This window comes from Pteronotus mesoamericanus, unplaced genomic scaffold (genome assembly GCF_021234165.1).
Source record: "Pteronotus mesoamericanus isolate MK-2021 breed Mesoamerican mustached bat unplaced genomic scaffold, CSHL_Meso_final contig_78, whole genome shotgun sequence".
Lineage (NCBI taxonomy): Eukaryota > Metazoa > Chordata > Mammalia > Chiroptera > Mormoopidae > Pteronotus > Pteronotus mesoamericanus.
In genome coordinates this window covers 8,835,628-8,854,099 of record NW_026555258.1, presented here as the reverse complement: position 1 = coordinate 8,854,099, position 18,472 = coordinate 8,835,628, and the positions used below count along the sequence as shown (strand labels likewise).

The 18,472-nt window shown below is 56.9% G+C and overlaps 1 protein-coding gene across 1 annotated transcript in view; it reads left to right on the top strand.

Annotated features, from left to right (window-relative positions):
* NEK6 (NIMA related kinase 6) overlaps window positions 1-18,472 on the top strand; it is a 72,545-nt gene that overhangs the window by 29,674 nt on the left and 24,399 nt on the right. The window contains exons 2-5 of the mRNA XM_054584395.1: window positions 6,541-6,659; window positions 14,042-14,182; window positions 15,474-15,536; window positions 17,826-17,936. Of these exons, the coding sequence (XP_054440370.1) occupies window positions 6,570-6,659; window positions 14,042-14,182; window positions 15,474-15,536; window positions 17,826-17,936 (405 nt within the window). The 5' untranslated portion in view covers window positions 6,541-6,569. The remainder of the gene's footprint in view (window positions 1-6,540; window positions 6,660-14,041; window positions 14,183-15,473; window positions 15,537-17,825; window positions 17,937-18,472) is intronic.

Sequence of the window (18,472 nt, the reverse complement as noted above, 5' to 3'; positions counted from 1 at the left end):
ATGTGGATGGGGAGTCGGAAGGGGGTCTTGGTGCCCCCTAACTGCCTCTGTGAGCTCACCCTGCAGGGTCCGGCTGTTTCTTCTTTATGGGTGAGGAAATCGAGGCTCAGAAAGGGAGCGGGACTTCCCCAAGACTGCAGAACAAGAAGTACGTGGCCTGAGTAGCAGGATCAAGGACCTACCTAATCGTGACACATGAGTAGGACTTTGCCCGGTGAGAGGTCAAGGGTCCCAGGCAGAGGCTGGTGTGTGGAAAGCCCCGGGGTGGGGGCAGGGGGCAGGGGGTGGTGTGGTTGGGGCTGGCCCAGAGTGGGGCGGGGCCTGGGGAAATGCAAGCCCGCACAGCGAGGCAGAGCGTGCAGTGCCTTGCTCAGTCCTGCAGGCCTTCCCTGGAAAGCTTGGGGTGGGGATCTGCAGGTCGGGGTTTGCGTGTTGGAAGGGGTACCTTCTCATGGTGGCCTGGAAGCTGGGGCATCGGGCAGGAGGCAACTGCAGGGGTCCGCTGAGAAGGGGCCAGGCCAGCACAGGGCAGGGCTCTGGGCGAGTGCAGACTTATTTGGGGAAAGAGTGGGCAGGCCTGGATGAAGACAGACTGTGGACTGTGAGGGAAGGTGAGGTGTGGGCTGGGGCGAGACTGGGTTCCTGCCACATCTGTGAGCAGAGAGGCAACCCCGTTGCTGAGATAGGGGCCTGGGAAGGGCAGGCCAAAGCTCTGATTTGGGCCAGGTGAGGCTTGGGTTGCCTGCGGCTTTTGGTGGTTGGGGTCTAGCGCTCTGGAGAAAGGCCCCTCAGCTGGAGAGAGAAGGAGAGGAGTGGGCGATGGGTGAGGAGAGGTGAGCTGGGGGTGCGGGGGAAGGGAGTGAGGGGGAAGAAAGGCCCCGTGGTCTGGGCGGGCACTGCGTCGCCCCTCAGCTGCTGGCTGCCCGGTTCTGCAGGCCCCTGTAGGAGGCCCGCCGCCCAGAGGAGGGGTAGGCACCTCCCTGCGTGGGCTGCACCGTCCTTTCAGAGCTGTTTATGGTCCCATGTCTCAGAGAAGCCAGGCTCCTGCTGGCTGTGGAGCCCAGGAATCTGAGCGAGAATACCTGCGGGGGTGGGGGCAGAGGGGACACAGGACTGGTCAGGAAAACAGACACCATCTGTGGCTAGTCCCCTACGGCTCCCAGGCCCCCCATGACTCTGGCCTGAGATCTGGCTGCTTCCTGTCAAGTGATGAATGGGTAATGGCTGCTTACCATCCTAAGACCAGAAGCAAAGGGAGGCCGAGGGGAGCGGGGGGGCGGGGGTGGGCGACACAGCAGCCGAGCCCCACCTCTGGGCCAGAATGAATACGTTCATTCATTCACGCACTTATTCATCCATTCACTCTTCCAAAGCAGCATGGACCAGGGAAGTCGGACAGACACGGTTTCAATTGTTACTTCCCCGTTGCCTGCTGTGTGGCCATGGGACCCTCACTTAACTGGTCTGAACTTTGGTTCTCTCCTCTGCCTAATGTAGTTAATAGCAGTCCACGATCCCTTGGAGCCTCGGTTTTCACATCTGCAAAATAGGGGCAATGGCCTCTTGGGTGTCTCCAGAGACCTCAAGTCACTCCATTCACAGGGGCTGCTTGGCGTGGAAGTGGCTAATGCTGAGACTGGTCCAGCCTTGACAGCCCCGGTGGCCAGGCTGGGAGCTGCCTTGTCCCCCGGCTGGGCCTTCGCTCTCCAGTGCGGCAGGGTGTGTCGGGCAGTGCTGGCCTGCGGCACCTCTCCTCCTCCAGCTGGCCAAAGGCCCAGGGCCGGGGCCTCCATGCCAGGCATCGGCCGCCGCGAGCCTGCTGGGCACGTGGAAATAGCCCCCGTGCATGCACTGGTATTGGGTCACTTACTTGGTGGGGGGAAGGAAAAAACCGTGTGGGAGGGTGTGATGTCAGGGGACAGTTTCCTCTTTGGGAAGACGACCTGTGGAGCTCCTCACACTCAGCCGGAAGGACTGGAAAGCGGTCTTTCTGTGAGAAACCAGCCCAGAGTCTGGTGTCCAGCCAAGGCCATGCCACCAAGGACGACAGTGTGGTTCTCCCGATGGCTTGGCTGAGCCTGTTACCCTGGGAGGCACATCAACCTTCCCCCCGAAACTACCCCCAACAAGGGACAGTGACGCACCTGCCTCAGTGGAGGGGCAGAGAACGTGGCTGGGCTCACAGCCGGTGGTCCCCAGATGAACCCTGAGCGCATGCATGCACATTCATGTGCAGAGAAGGGCAGGGACACACGCTCTCTGCACCACAGGGGTCAGGAGTGAAGGGACCAATACTTGTGCCCACACAGAATCATGGTGCACCTCTGGAAGACCCTCAACACACATAGACCCTCACAGATGTACTCCCCAAGCCGGGTCCTTGGCCTGAGCCTTTTTGGTGTCTTGGGTCATCTGGCACTGGGAGTTGCCGTCGGCTTCCACAAGGTATGGCATTTAGCAGGACACAAAGGAGGGACATGGCTTTCCCCTAGAAGAAGTTTCCAGAAACTGGAAGGCATGGGCCAGACAATAGTCTTAGAAAGGCCACTAGGGAAACCTCAGAGCCCTACCCAGTGGAAGCTGATCTCTTCTGAGGAGTGTCTGGAGGAAACCCAAGTCCCCATGACCCCTAGGCTCACACCCTACAGTGGTAAGAGCCTTGTCAAAGACCAGGTCAGGGAGGAGCAAGTCAGGGGGCTTTGCAAAGGCGGCCACAGTTCCCGTAAGTGGGAAAGGTGTTTGCTCCAGAGTCATTCCAGAGAGGTTGTGCAGTGCAAGAGACAGGGCGTGATCTGGGTTCAACAGCCCCGGCTCTGCCTCCTACCAGCTGTGTGACCCTGGGCCAGCCCCTGACCCTGTCTGAGCCCCAGTCCCCATGTCTGTCCTTTGGAGGCCCTCTCTCCTCCGCTGCCTAGGGATGGTTAGCACTAACAACAGTGGGAGCCGCATAAGCCAGGCTCTGTTCTAAGGAGTTTACATCCGTTAATGTATTTGATTTCCTCAATCACTTGAACAGATAGATCTTACTCTTAGCCCCATTTCCCTGCATGGTTAAAGGTTGCTCAGCCCACGTAGGCTTAGGCCTTAACCCCCAGGCTCCGCCTGATCCAGTCTTTGGAAGCCTGGGCATGCACAGTTCAGAAACCCAGGCTGGAAGCCACACTGGGCATCCACAGTGCCTTGGAAATGCAGGGCCATCACTCCCTGCAAAGAAAGGCCCTCTGTGAGGTGGCACTCGGTGTGGCCTGTGGCTCTGGGTCTCACATTCCATAGATTTTTGGCCCCTGACTTGGGCTTGGCAGCCTGTTCCTCATTGTTCTGCAGTTTGGCAGGGACCCCGGGGACAGGCAGCTCCCTGTGTTACCCGGGGTGCTGGCATGTGCTGCGCGCCTTCACCCTGCTCTCCCGGTCCTCCCTCTGGGTCCCTTTGTCTTGGTCTTTCTGCGTCTGAGCCCCTTAAGAAACAGTTTCTAGCAGGAAATTTCTGGGGTCAGGTTTCTACTGAGGTACAGACAAAGAGAAAGAAAATCCTTTGAAATACAATAGCCCTGGAGACTCGGGGACCCAGGAGTGGCTTGGCAGGCAGTGAGAGCTGGGTTTGAGTCTCCCCTCTGCAGCTCACTGGAGACACGACCTTGAACCTCCCCTCTGAGCCTGACTCCTCCCCTGGAGGATGGGTCTCCCCGCAGCCCCAGCCCGAATGGGAAAGACCCCGCCCACTGGAAGTTCAGAGAGCCTTCACCGCCTTCCCTCTCCTCCCTCCCAGCCTCCTGTCCCTTTGTGGTGGCCCTCTCTGGCACTTGGTGGGAGGGGCATGACATGCAGGGTCCTCTTTGGCTGCTGCTTTTCTGGAACAAAGTCCCCCATCCTCCTCAGTGGGGAGCATGGTGCAGAACCTTTCATTAGGTTCTGGACGGACAGCTCTTAGGAACAGTAATTTGCCAAAGCCCCAGAGGGGTTTGGCAGAGAAGGTGCTACATCAGTTTGGTGCCATCCCAAAGGACAAAAACCATGGGGACTCATTTGGGGGGAAAAATGGCCCTTTGTGGCCCACTCAACCTAGGCCCCATTCTTGTGTGGAGGGGTTTGCTCCCTCCACACAAAGATGATGTTGGGAGGGGCTGTGAGGAGCACACCATGGAGGTTTGGGGCAAAGATGCCATTGTGGGTTCGAACCCTGGCTCCTCGCTCTGTGATCCGTGTGATCTGGGCAAACTGCTTTAGCCTCCGTGTGCCTCAGTGTTCTCATCCATGAAATGGAACAGTAGGAGACCCTATTCCATGGCACTGTGAAAGTGAGATGGGCTGATAGAGCTGAAGTGCATGGGGCAGGCCCAGCACTGTGAGTACACACGGTTGTTGGCTTATCATTACTGTTATTTCTGATGAGGCTGGAGGGGGCTCACGATGCTCCTGTGTGGGGAGGAGGGTGAGCCCCTGAGAAGCCCCTGAGGGGAGACCCCGGCCTCTGAGCTCAGATGCGGGAGTGCCACGTGGGGACATGGAGAATGACCTTTGCAAATACCGCCTAGGTTCCTGACCAATGTTTCTTGCCCAAGGTCCCAGCTGCGGAGTGACTGGGTCAATACAGGAACCCAGGACAGCTGGCCACGGAGGCTGTGTGAGGCGGGGCGAGGGGAGGGAAGCCGGCACTTCCCCTTAGTTCCTGGTCCACAGGGAGCCTGTGAGCAGGTGGGCAGGTGAGCCATGCACCCTGGCCGTGCCGTGCCTTCTGAGATAAAGACAGCACCTTCCAGCCGAAGACAGTTCTCCCACCTCTCCCAGAGGTCCCCCTAAGGGCAGAGGATGGTGAACATGTCACCCCGAGGGGTCTGGGGGTGCAGCCTGAAGCAGCTGCAGAGCCTGCAGGAAGTCTCTGGTTTCATCTTAAAATTCATGCGCATTTTACATTCTGTTCCCTCTGTATCCGGTTTATTGTCTGTCGCACACATCTCCCCCCTGAGTAACAGCCGCTCCTGCTGCCTCAGGAAGCTGCTCCTTCTCGTGTTTATCTGTTTATCCTGGGGCTTTTCGTACCCAGGTCCTTGCTGTGTCACCTGGGGGGATGTGCTCCACCGAGGGAGCTCAGGCGCAGATGGTGGGCAGATGCTGCGGGGGCTGCGGTCCCACCTGCATCTCAGGAAGTGGCCTCGGCTGCCCATGCGCAGGAGGAGGACTTGGCGGGGAGGGCCGGCGGCCCTGCTGTCCAGGGAGAGGAAGGGGTGTCGGGGCACAGAGGCCTCAGAAGGACAGGCATAGTGTCACAGTGCCCTCAACGTGACACTGATTTGAGATTAATAGAAAAAAAGAAGAGACAGCAGAGCTCAGGGACACCGGTTTCTTTTATCTGCGTATGTTAGGGTGAGCCACATTAAAAAAATGCTGTGTGCGGGGTCAAAGCTGGTTGAGTGTGGGCGCCTTCTTCACAGATAGGAGGCCGCCTGGGCCGGGCACGGCGCTCTGTACCGCCCGCTCCACGTGGCCGCGCCTCCTGCCTCTGCTTTGCCTGCTGGAGAGCAGCTCTACCCCGAAACTCCGAGGACGGGCGTGCAAGGGGGGAGCTGGGCCTGCCTGAGGCACAGGATGGGCGGCGCTGGACACGGAGGTGCCGCAGAAACGCCGGAGGGTGATGAAGGCCTGTCCTCCTGAGGAGGAGGCCGTGCCCCTTGCCTCCGAGAGGGCCATGTGGCTGCTCCTGTGTGCGAGAGCCTTCGTCCCTGCCCCAGGCGTGCTTGCCTGCTGGGGGCCCGGCCGAGGCCGCCCAGGATACCAGGAGTGGAAGTAGGAGTGATACTCAGGTGACCTTGAGCTCAGGCCTGGGCACATGGTGACCTTAATCAGAGACAGCTGTTGCAGTTACTGTGGCAACCGGTGACGAGCATCCTGACTCTCCAGGAACCTCTGATGTAACAGCTCAAGCGATGGAGGCTGAGGGGGTTGCCTCCTCGTGCCCAGAGGCTCATGCAGGACTGTGAGCGGGACCCATCGCCTTGGTCTTGCGGCGCTGGGTGCACAGCCCAACGAGGATGGGGACGTGGGCTCCTTCCCACAGCTGCTGCTTGCAGTCTGACTCAAGGTCTCCCTCTCCTGACCACGCAGGCTGCTAACCTGGGTTTATGTGTGGGTGATGTTGGGGAACAGGGCTGTAGAACTGCTCGCCCCAAGAGGCATGGAGGACAGTGGTACAGAAAGAACAAGTCTTCGGAGCCTGGTGCAAGTGGAGTTGAATCTGGTGCCTCGTTTGCTGGCAGGGCGCTGCCATTAGACTTTTCCCTGCACAGACCTCAGTTTCTCCCTCTATCCAATAGGGATCATCCTCGCAACTCACCATAATCGAGGGAAAGTGTGTCATGCAGGATGTTGAGGCCTCGCCCTGCCACTTCTGGGCAGGGTGACTATGGGCAAGGTAGCTAACTACTCTGCACTGCAACTCACACATCTGTAGAATGGGGCACCTGGAAGTACTTCCTCCACTGGAGGGCCGGTGGGAGGCGGCATGAACAGGCAAGTGTATAAGAAAGCCCTCGCTTTCTCTTGCAGCCCGTGCCCTTGTGAGGCTGGCATGCAGGATGGCAGGACAGCCCAGCCCCATGTCCCACGGAGGGAGCCCGAACAACCCCTGCCACACCCTGGGGCCCGCACATCCTCCTGACCCACAGGTAAGCCCTTTTCCGCTGTCTGCAGCGCCTTAGAGCCCCCAAGGAACACGGATCCCTGAGATGGTGCTGTGTCGGCCAGTGGGGGCTGCCCCGGGACAGAGCCTCTCGCCTGCTTCCAGGGATGGGAGCAGAGCCCAGCACCTAACCCGGTCAGCCCTTCATGTCCCTCGGCACTGCTGGGAGAAGCCTGTCTGTGCTGGACTCCGGGTGGGATGCCAGGCCCTGGTCCTGCGCCTGGGTGTTTCCATGGGAACCAACAACTTCATCTCAGAGGAGTCAGCGCTGCTGAGAAGGATGGACACAGAGGGAGTTGTGGAGGCCTTGAGAAGAAAGGAGGGTGTAGGGTGAACTTGGAGTCAGAAAGAACTTCCTTACTCTGGGCCGAAGCGCCTCCCTTCTGGTCAGAGCTGTGTGCTGGCCCTCTTTGGCCTCTTTATCCAGAACCAGCAGAGCTCAGGGACATCAGTTTCCTCCCACCTGCCTCACCCTCTCTGTAGACCTTGGAGAGCCAGGCAGACTTTTGCAGCTTTTCTGAAGGTGGCTTTTGGGGTTCTGAGCTGCTTGCACACCCCTTGCTGTTCCCTGGGCCTGGAGCGCCCTCCCAGCTCCACCTGCAAGCCTCAGTCCAAATGCCGCTGCTTCCGGGGAGCCTTCCTGCTCCACCCTGAGCCCTCCGCTGTGCTGCCTCCCCAGCTGTGCACAGGCACTAGGTCACAGCTGGGGTCACATCCCACCTGCAGACTGGTTTTTCGGTTTCCTTCCCTCCCTAGACAGAGGGTCCTCTGGAGTGGGGCTTCGCTGGTCGCGTCATCCCGGGCCCAGCAGCAAGGAGCCCCTCATGCCTCCTGAGTTCATGCTCTGCAGATACGTGTAGTGCATGCACCCAGGATGTAACTGTGTGTGACGCAGACCAATGTCTGCTCTGAGCAAGCACGCAGTGCCGGGGCGGGGGTGGGGGAAGGGGCAAGGAAGGAGCAACGGACAGGAAAGAATGCTGGAGAAACTTGGGAGCCAGTGAAGCTCCAACAAGGCGCCTGATCTGAAGCCAGAAGGCTTCCTGGAGGAAGTGGCATGCAAAGGCGTGGAGGGCACAGGGGCTCTGGTGTCCTGTGGGCAGCCTGGACTGATGAAGAGTAACTGTCCAGGGTTGGGTTTTGTCCCAGGGCTGTGAGACCTAAATCAGGGGGAGACAGAGACAGCCTGCGCCCTGAGCCACTGAGGGGTTGTCACAGCGTCTAACTGCCTCGTTCCTGTTGGAGGACTGCGGAGGGACTGGTGTTTGCACAGGTAGACAGGTTACATGCTGCAAAGAGGTGCTGGCCAAGGAGGCAGGTGAGTCTGAAACCCTCCTCCTGCCCCTGAGTTCTACTCAAGCCGGGCTCCCGGGTGTGGGCTGCGCCAGCCCCAGGGAAGGAACACCTCTATGATAGAGTCACACAGAGGCGACACGTTGATTAGGAGCAACTGGGGAGGCAGATCCCAGAAAGCTGGGCAGCCCGTGGACTCCACCGGTCCAGAGTCCACCTCAGTGATGGCTGGGGGCAGCGGGGCCTCTTCGGGTAATGTAGCAATTTGTCATATTAAGTCCTTCACTAACAATCGAGTCCCCCTTGATTAATCTCCCAGAATTAGCCAGTTGCATTTTGAGCAATTAGGGTTAATTACAGCCTCATTTGGCAGAGGAGAGAGCCCCATAATTATTTCACGAACAAGGAGAGGACGCACGGGGCTGCTGCGGCGGCAACGTCCGCAGTGTCTCGCTGCACATGTTGGAGTGGTAATGACATAGTTGTGTGTAATTAGATACGGTTACTCAGCGCTGGCTAGGGGCTGGGCTGTCCGTGAAGATGCCCCAGTCCCGCCAGCATCTGGCCGGGTTTGCAGAACCAGGCACAGTGGCGTTGATGCTGGGACTGCGGCAGGTTGCGTTGGGCGGAGGAGAGTCAGGCGCTCTCTCCTCATCTGGTATTTAAACGCCACCTGGGGAGGTATCAGGGCCCAAATTTTGCCTGTTTCAGGACATAGGAACACCTGGAATTGACGGCAGAGGCGTTTTCCTCTATGGCAGGAGGCGTTGCTGTTTCCCTGAAACCATTCTTAGTGGAAGGAGCCAGGCTCCACAACAGAAAGAATGCTGTGTGCTGGACCAGGCTGGGTTCAGTTCCCCACTTCCCCCCAACCAGTCAGGTAATGTAGGGCAGATGAACTCTCTGAGCCTCAGTTTCCTCATCTGTACAGTGGGGCCATGAAGACTATGTGAGATGGTCTGCTTTAAACACCAGCACGGCACCCAACATCCTGAAAATGATATACCATGGATCTGATTTTTTTCCCTTAAGATTTTATTTATTTATTTTTAGAGAGAGGGGAAGGGAGGGAGAAAAAGAGGGAGAGACGCATTGATCGGTTGCCTCTCGCATGTCCCCTGCCAGGGACACGGCCTGCAGCCCCGGCGTGTGCCCTGACTGGGAATCAAACCAGCAACCCCTGGTCTGCAGGCCAGCACTCAATCCACCAAGCCACACCAGCCAGGGCTGATCTTATTCTTATACTGTAAACTTTATTTTAGTTTTCACAGCTAAAGAGCCCAGAGCTGGAAATACAGTGTAGAAAGTAATTTAGCAAAGATTCAGACTCTGGTTTTTGTGAACTTTCTATGCCCAAGGCACATGATTTGCTCATTTCAAGGAACTTTATAACATATGAAATATGTTTGCTGAGCCCGACAGAATCTTATGTGAAATTCATATATACTTGGGAAAGCTGAACATGCCTGCTTTTATTGAGGTTTTGAATGAATGAATGAATGAAGTTGAGGAAAGGAGTTTAAAATGACCTATGCTTTATGATTTTATCAATTTGCTACAGAGCCTTTTTCACCAAGAATCAGAGGCAAGGCTCAGCTGACCCACTAAAAACCACATGAATTTCCAAGAAGAAGAAAGGTGTTCTTGTCTGAGAAAGACTTGGCTAATGTGTCTGCCATCTGGAAAGTCCTTGCAGACCTGCTTGGGACGTGCCAAGTTCTGTTGCATTCGGCACTCTTCAGAGGGAGAGGAATGTGCCTGACTTCGCAGGAGACAAGGACAGCTGTCACTCAGATGGCATTACACAGGCCCAATGCTTTATGAAAGTCCTCCTAAACCAACGATGGGAGTTAGATAAGATTTAGTGACCAAATATTGACGGCCGTTAAAATTCAAGAAGTGTTTGCTTCGCTGTAAATTCAGCGAGAGCTTGTCTCATTTTTGCCTTAGATCTGCACGTTCCAGGAAAGGGAAAGAGCCAGACATGAAGGTGCAGGACCCGTTGGGTTAGATTAAGTGTTTAAATACTGGTGCTTAGATAAGGTCGAATGACCGGTGTTTGTGAAAGGCCTGGGATCTATGCTGTGTCATTTGGAATTCACTCTGTAGCAGATGGGGAGCCCATTAGGGGTTTGGAGTAGACGGGGTTTGGGTTTCAGATCACTGGAAGCTGAGCCTCGAGCACAGGAAAAGTGGAAATAAGAGGCGAGGAGGCCTCTGCCCTCACCCAGGAGAGGGGAGGCCTTAGCCTTAAACAGGCGGGCACCAGAGGGGAGATTTCACAGTCTCCCAAGGGAAAAAAACAAACTGCTTTTGGTACCTGCAGGTGAGGGAGAGGGCACTTCAGGATGTGCCCAGCCTTCTGGGTGGTGGCTGACGCTCTGCATGGCATCACCCTTCCAGGCTTTGCTAGTCCATCAGCTGGAGCTGGTTCCACGTTCTCTCATCCGTATGTTTAATTAAGCTCAGCTCTCCCTGGGCTCGGTTAATAAGACTCGGCCTGGGGAGCCACTGCAACTGAGATGACCTTAGGTTTTGTTATCAAGCATCTTCTTTGCCTTGAGCATCTTGCTCTGTCCTGGGACCGTGTGGAGATGTCCAGGTTGAGGCAGTCGTGGGGGTGGTCGCACCAACCATGTGACGCCTGGCCCTTACCTCGTTCCGTCCTTCTGCCAACTCGGACAAGGAGGGCTTATTCAGAGCTCCATTTTGCAGCCCGTTTGCTATGAAGGAGGAAGGCCAGGAGTCCCTGCAGTCGTGTGGCCCCATCTGTGCCTTCTTGAGTTTGAAATTAGCCAGCTCGTGAAGAGCTGAGTGGTGTTGGCCTGGGAAAGGGCCCGACGATACGGACCCTTTGTAGATCGTGCCCTTCTGTGCAGTGCGGATTTAAAACACGTCGCCATACACGCATATACTGGATCCATTAGAAGTTCCCTGCACACGATGTCAGATGTCTGTAAAGGTGAACTTCGTTTACGGGAAATGTCACTCTGATGAAGTGCGCTTTTTAAAATCATAGAAACGGTCGCCTTAAAATTAATGATGCATTGCAAATATCAGGGAAAAAAGACCCATCCAGTGTAAAGATGATTAAAATTCAGGTCAGAAGCCTGACTTAGTCAGGCTAAATTTTTTAATGAGATTTCAGAAAATTAATTGGGCGAATGCATTTTTATTCTTTTAACATGTAATTTTGTGCTCCTGTTTAAAAAAAAAAATTGTCTATGGCCAAGGCTTATTGTGGTAGAAACATTTTAAGCTCAAATTAGCACAGGGTTGTCGGGGGGAGGGGCATTGGTGGCCTAATTTGATCTGACTTGGAGAAGAAAGCTGTGTTTCTCTGAGCTTTCTGGGATGGGGTGTTCAAGATACCCCCTTCCCTGTACGTCTGGCCATGGCCTGAGAAGGCTGGCGGCATTTCTTGGGAGGGTGGAGCTGGGGATAGAGGTGGCTCAGGGACCTGAGCTGTCTCCTTGGCTCCTGGGTCTGCCCCGTCCCTCCAGAGTGTTTCCCCATCTGTATGAGGTGAGTGACCTCCCGAGCAGGGCAGGCCTCCCGCCTCCGGTGCCCTGCACCTGGCAGCAGAGCCTCCCCTCCACCCTCTGCCTTCGGGGGGCACTAAAGGGCTCCTCCCCGGGGGTGGGGGCAAGAGGGATGAGAAGTCAGAAATGGCCTCTTGTGCCCACGGCACAGCGAGGCAGGGGGAGCACAGTCCCTTGGCAGACAGTCCCAGACGACCTGCACAGGGGGCCGTGAAGGCAGAAGGCTGCAGGGGCACGTCAGCCTCGCTGCTTTACTGTAGCCAGGGGGCGTTGGGTCGATGAGCTCTCTGAGCCTCAGTTTCCTCGTCTGCACAATGGGGCCATGACGACCATGTGAGATGGTCTACTTCAAACACCCAGCACAGCATCCGACATCCTGGAAATGATATGCCATAGATCTGATTCTTAGATTGTAAATTTCATTTTAATGTTCACTGTTAAAGGGCCCAGTGCTGGAAGTCCCCTCAGTGCAGATCCTCAGTGGGGACGGGGACGACGGTGATGCTGATAACAACAGTGAGGACGCCCTGCACTTGTGTCCTGGGCTGGGCGCCCCCCAGGCCGGGCGCTGCACATGCCCTGCCTTGGTTCATCCCAGCCTCCCGGGAAGCAAGGGCCGCTGTTCTGCAGGTTTCCTGTGATGCCAAGACCTATAATAGTAATAACGTGCAGCATTTCCTCGGTGCCAAGTGCTTTTATTTATTAACTTATTTAATCCCCTGGCAACCCCCTGAATGGGGTACTATCATTATCTCAGTTGTACAGACAAGGGGACTGAGGCCCAGAAGGGCTTGCCTAAGGCCCACAGGCAGGAAGTGGCAGAACTTGGACTTGAACCAAAGCTCTGGGCCCGTGAGAGTGTCTCAACCTCTCTGCCAACCTGTGCCCTTGGAGTTGTGTTTATTTTCCCCGGGAGTGAGCACAGGGCCCCAGACCTAACAGGAGATATTAAGCCTTGGATGAACAGCCTTTAGAAAGGCCATCAGGGTGACCACTGTGAGCCACTGTGGTGGGAGCTGCCTGGGGCCAGCCCCGTGTATAGAGCTCCCGGGACCCCTTTCGCCAGTGTCCTCTTCTGGGGCTCCCAGGAGTCCTGAGGCTGGCGTTCTACGTCCAGGGTATGGATGGCCTCACTTGGCTGCGGGGGCAAGAGTGGAACGTGCAAGAGCTGACCCGTTACGATGGAAGGCCTTGGAGGTGGCAGCCGAGAGAGGCCTGGCCTTCTGGGGCCAGAACTCGGTTCACCTCCTTTTCCGCTCACAGCCCCTGAGTGAAACCGGGGTCAGGGCTCTGCTGGCGCTGGCGGCACCCACGAATCCTGTGTCTGGCAGTGCCCCCGCCTGAGCAGAGGCCACCCTGGAGGGCCCCATCCCAACCCCTTCCTGGGGCCCTCACAGGGTGCTGCTGCCTGATAACCTGCCCCACCACGGGAGCTCATTCCTCTAATTAGGTCGAATGGGTTGTGACAGGAAATGCAAATCTGGGTCATCGCATATGCAGATGTGCAGCTGGAGTGTCAGTGATGCCGGCTGGGACACCTCCCAGGTCCTCTGGGAGCTTCCGAGAGGCCACGGAGCAGGGGCAGCCTGGCCTCCAGGGCACATCCCTGGGCTGGGTGGGGAGTGCTGGGCACTCCAGCCACTCGTTCTGGGGAGAAGCGGCCCAGTGTTCCCAGAGCAAGGTCCCTAGGAGATCACATCCTTCAAACACGTGAAGCCGCGGGGGGGACTGAGGCCCAGAGATGAGAGGGGCCCTGCCCTATGTCACCCAGCAGTGCAGCTGGCTCTAGATGGGCAGCGCGTTCAAGTCCCAGCTCCCCACTGACTAGCTGTGTGACCGTGCCTCATTTTTCATATTTATAAAACAGGGTTAATAAGCCTTGCTTTACAAGGCTGTTAGAAGATTTAAGCCATAATATCTGTCTAAGCAGCCAGTACAGTAACTGACACATAGTAGGTCCCATTACACGACAGCGTGCCATTATTTCCATGCGTATGTGCGATTTCTTCCAGGTGCTGAGAAAGTGGCCTTTTTCTGAGGGGGTGTGATTTCAGCTGCACTCCTAGAAATGAGCAGGTCACAAAGTCCCACCGTGCACCAGGCTGTTTTGAGCACATTCCGTTGTGTCATTTGACAAACATGCCCCAGCACTTGCTCCGAGGAGGTCAAGGCCTTAGCTCCGGGCACGTGGAGGGGACTCAGACAGGAGCCCACTTTTGGGAAGGCCCATGGTGGGGGGTGGGCAGTGGGAGGCAGACAGAACTAGCAAATAAGCCAGTGAACTAATAAAGGGGGCGGACGTATGAGCTGTGGAGGAAGCCAGCAGCCTCGGGTTCTATCTGCAGACTGGGGTCACTGTGGGGGTTACAAGGGGTGGGCGTGGAAAGCACAGGCGTGAGGAGGGCTGAAGGAGGCTCGGACAATGGGACTGGCGGTCAGAGTCTCTCCTTCATCTTAGAGGGGTGCTGGGAAAGGCCAGCAGCCTCCACTTTGGCCTGGCTGGACACCGATGCCCTCTGTCTGTCCCCTCCAGAAGCACCTGAACGCCCTGTCTTTTCGCTGCTCACTGGCAGACTTCCAGATCGAGAAGAAGATCGGCCGAGGGCAGTTCAGCGAGGTGTACAAGGCCACCTGCCTGCTGGACAGGAAGACGGTGGCTCTGAAGAAGGTGCAGGTGAGCCGGCGACCCCATGGGGTCAAAGCTGCATTGCAGGAGCTGATTACTGTGTCTGAACATTGTGGTGCTGGGCTAGTCCCTCCTTCCGCTCCTCTCCCCTCCCCTCCCTTTCCTGCCCCTCCTCTGTAAATGAGGGAAACTGGTACCCAGCTCACTGGGCTACGGAGACAATCGGGGGACTCCTGAAAGCTCGATGTGAGCCGTAAAGGGGAAAAAAAAGTGTGCGCTGAACACCTGCCATGTACTGGGTCCTGCTGGGAGCTCATGGGGCGTGACAGCAGCCTCTGTGGGTGGGGATTAGCATCCCATTTTTCAGATGAGGAAACAGTGCAGAGCTGCAGATAACTCACCAGGGCCACAGAAGGAGCGAAGTCCCACTGACACTGTTGCCTGCACTCGCTGGTCGGTCCTGGGCTTGAGTGTCCTCGCTGACCTCCGTGCCCCTCCTAAGGGGCAGAAGGGAGTCCAGCAGACAGTTTTAAGCAGCATTTCAGTGAGAGCCACTGGGCCCATTTGAGCACTGCTTTGCTGCAGGAAATGGTTTTAAATCCTTCAGCGGAGCTTCCCAAATCCCTCTATGAGATCAGCAGCCTGGGCCGAAGGGGCCCAGGAGAGAAAAGGCAACTCCAATGCAGTCACATGCAAAGAACTGCAGTGGGAAGATCTTAGCATCACTGTTTTCTTGTTGATCTGTGACTCGACACAGCTCCAGGTCGCTGGAGGACAGATGGGCCCCTCTGTTTAAAGAAGGCCCACCTTCTGCCCTTTGTCTTCTAAGGAGGGGCTCTCCCGGCTTGCTCTCTGTCTTGGTTTATTTGTGCCGTACCCGGGTTTGCTGTGAGGCTGCTGGCCTGTTGACCATCTGTTTGTCCTCTAAGTCAGAAGGTGCCTTGAGGACCCAGCCAGAGTGAGCACTGGTGGGCGGGGGGCAGGGCGTCGGGGAGCTGTGCCCTGTATTCTCACCCTGTCCAACTTGGGCTATCGGCCTCATGTGTGGAAGCGAAGGCTGAGGCTCTGAGTGTGTTTCCTAGCCCGCCCCTTATCAGTGTGTGACCTCAGCAAGTCACTGGACTTCTCTGTAAGTCGGTGACAGTAATTCCTGCCTGGCGGGCGTCTCCGTGAGGATTCAGCTTACGGTGGTCAGCATGGCGCCTGGCATGTGGTGGGGGCCCTCTAAGCAGAACTGTTGTCCTTGCAGGGTAGGGGCCTTTGACAAGGAGGCAGATCAACCAGGGCTCTGGGTGCTGGGTTTTAAAGCATCCTATTTCTCTTTCTCCTCTTGCCCAAGATATTTGAGATGATGGACGCCAAGGCCAGGCAGGACTGCGTCAAGGAGATCGGCCTCCTGAAGGTTAGTGCCCTGCGCGGGACGACCCTCTCTGTGGACCGGGGCTAGCTGGCCCCTATGCATAAGGGACAGACATGCCGGGGTCCGTCCAGGGTGGGGCATGCAGGGTGGGAGCGCGGTGGTGTCTGTGGTCCCTCCCCGCCTCCCCGCTGGCTTCCCTACGGTCAGAGATTATGGGACATGGGGGCCTAGACTTGGCTCTGGCCTGGGGCCACTCTTTCCCAAGGATCCCTCCCTACTCTCCAGGCCTAGAGTTCTGCTGTAACCTCAGAAGGGATGGAGGAGGAGAAAAGGTATGGGCTTCGGAGGCCCAGGAACCTAGGTTCAAATCCCGATGTCTTCATGTATGAGCTGTGTGACTTTAAGCAAAGAAGTAACCTCCCTGAGCCTCAGTTGGCCCATTCGCTCAGTGGGGAGGACACCCACCTCACAGGATGTAGGCAGATCGAGAGGATTCAATAAAATAGGATTTGAGAGGGCCTGGGGCAGTAGAGCGCGCAGTGGATGCTTTGTCCGTGTCTTCCTTCCTTCCCACGAGACAGGAGAGCGTGCTTGGTAGCTTCTTAAAGTGGGGCTGTCGGTGGTGGTAACACCCTTCAAAGCCACAGCTGACAGCTGTGGAGTTTTGGATGAGTAGGTCACCTTCTGGGCCCTGCCCTGGGCTCTCAGGCCTGGCCCTGTCCCTGGGGGCTCCTAGGCAGGCAGCAGGAGGTGACCCTTTGGGACCTGGGCAGCTGAGGCAAATGAGCCCGCTGCAGGAACCTCGACAACATGGATCGAGGGGCCCGATCGTGGTGGCCTCAGATGCCACGCACAGGACTTAAATGTGGTAATGATGGGTCACAGTGACAAAGTTGGGGTGGAGAGGCTTGTAGGCAGCTGTCCTTACCTCTCACTATTGCAGGTCACAAATGCCCTCCAAATAACACTTTAAAATATTATGTAATGGCCCGCTTTGGCACCCTGTTGTGATCTGGGGACTCTGCCTGACTACCCAGCCCTGGGGAATAGCTGTCCCATCACCCACCCCCTCGCCCCACTCTTGGCCAAGAACACACATGTGCCATCCCCATGGAGTGTAAGGAATTGTACACGCAGGTGGACTGAGCTGGTGTGTTGCGGGTCCCTGGGTGCAGAACTGTGTGAGCGCAGCCCCTTCAGTGCAGCCAGTCCAGTGTGGTGCTGACAGGGCCGGCCAAGGAGCAAGCTCCATCCCTTCCCCGGGCGGTGCAGCTGAGTGAGTGCCAAGCACCACAGGCTTCAGAGGCGGGCACGCCCCTCGCCCACCAGCTCATCTGTACCATGGGCTGATGAGGATGGTGCCGTCTTCAGAGGTGTTGGGAAATTGGTGAGGCAACGCCTGGGGGAGCTCAGCACGGCGCCGATGTGTGCGAGGTGCTCAGCCAGGAACAGCCCTCGCGGTCATGGCAGGGCAACGCCAGCACCTTCCAGAACGCTGCTGCAGCTCCCTGGCCTGCCCGTGGGAAGTCAACAGGATGTGCCAGGGCAGGAGGTGTTTCCTACAAAACAAAGGGAAACGCAGTTCTCGGACGGGCCGCTGGGCAACATTGTTCATATCGTTGATGCCAGGACCCGAAAGCCAAAACCTCCAGTGCAGAGGCTGCCAGACATGGGGCAGGAAGGTGGGCTGCGTTGGGACACAGGAATGGATTCGTGCATTCACGGATTCCGCATGGTTTCTGAGCCTCACTGAGTGCTAGACACGCGGGTGCAGCCCCGCAGGGAAGGCAGATCCGAAAGGCCCCCGAGCGCAGGGATTTAAAGAAGGGGGAACCTTACATGGATGAGCTCTATACTCTCAGCCCTGCCCTCTGGCCTCCCCTTGGGTCGTCGTCCATCCCTCAGCAGCCACCACCGCAGCCAGGCCTGGCCTGGGGCCTCAGGGACATCCCCACCCCCTGAAGGGTCATGGGTGGTGGTGAGGAGGAGGAGGAAGAGGAAGAGAAGGATCATTTCCACAAGCATTATTGAATCTTAGCTCCATGCAGCCTCTCTGTTGGACACTTCAAGGGTATTATCCCATCTAATCTTCACAGCATTGTGCCCACTTTACAGATGAGGAAACTGAGATCCAGAGATGCAAAATGGCTTTCCCAGTGTTGGCCAGCTCTGCCTGACTGCTGAGCACTGGCCTTTTCCCTAAGACACTCACCTCCCCAGCAGACACCAGGGCCCTGTTAGCGGTGCCAGCTGGGTGCCAGCTCGGGGCAAGGGCTGGGGCGGAACTATCTTTCACGGATTCTGCTTCTCTCTCTCTTCTCTCCTGGGCAGCAACTGAACCATCCGAACATCATCAAGTATTTGGACTCGTTTATCGAGGACAATGAGCTCAACATCGTGCTGGAGCTGGCTGACGCGGGCGACCTCTCACAGATGATCAAGGTGAGGGCGCCTGGTGGGCAGGCAGGGCCCCGGGAGCGGCCCAGGCTCAGGCAGCCTTTCCTCCACATTTGTGGACACGCAGTCCCCTTGCTGATGCCCACAGGCCTCAGCTGTGGCCCAGGGAGTGTGCTGTGAGACCCCGACCCCGTCCACTGTGAGAGGGCCAGCCATAGACAGAGGGGACCCCTCTGGCCATCGCCACTGTCCTGGCCTGCCTTGGGCTCATGGGCCACTTCTCCTGCCTTACAGAATGAGCAACACAGATCCCTGTAGTAGGTCAGACCCCACCAAGTCATGGGATCTGGAAAAGTATCTTGTGGGTCTAGTGGCTTCATTTTACAGAAGAAGATATTGAGCCCAGAGAGGTTAAGAGACATTCCTGAGGATACTCAGCAACGTGGGGAGAGAGCCTGGTCTGTGGCCCAGGTCTATTTTGAGGACTAGGACCCTCCAGCGGATGTTGTCCCCAAGTTGATTTCCCTGAGGTCCCTCCAGCCCCTGGGGGCATCTTCATTCCCACGGAGCGCCCACGGCCA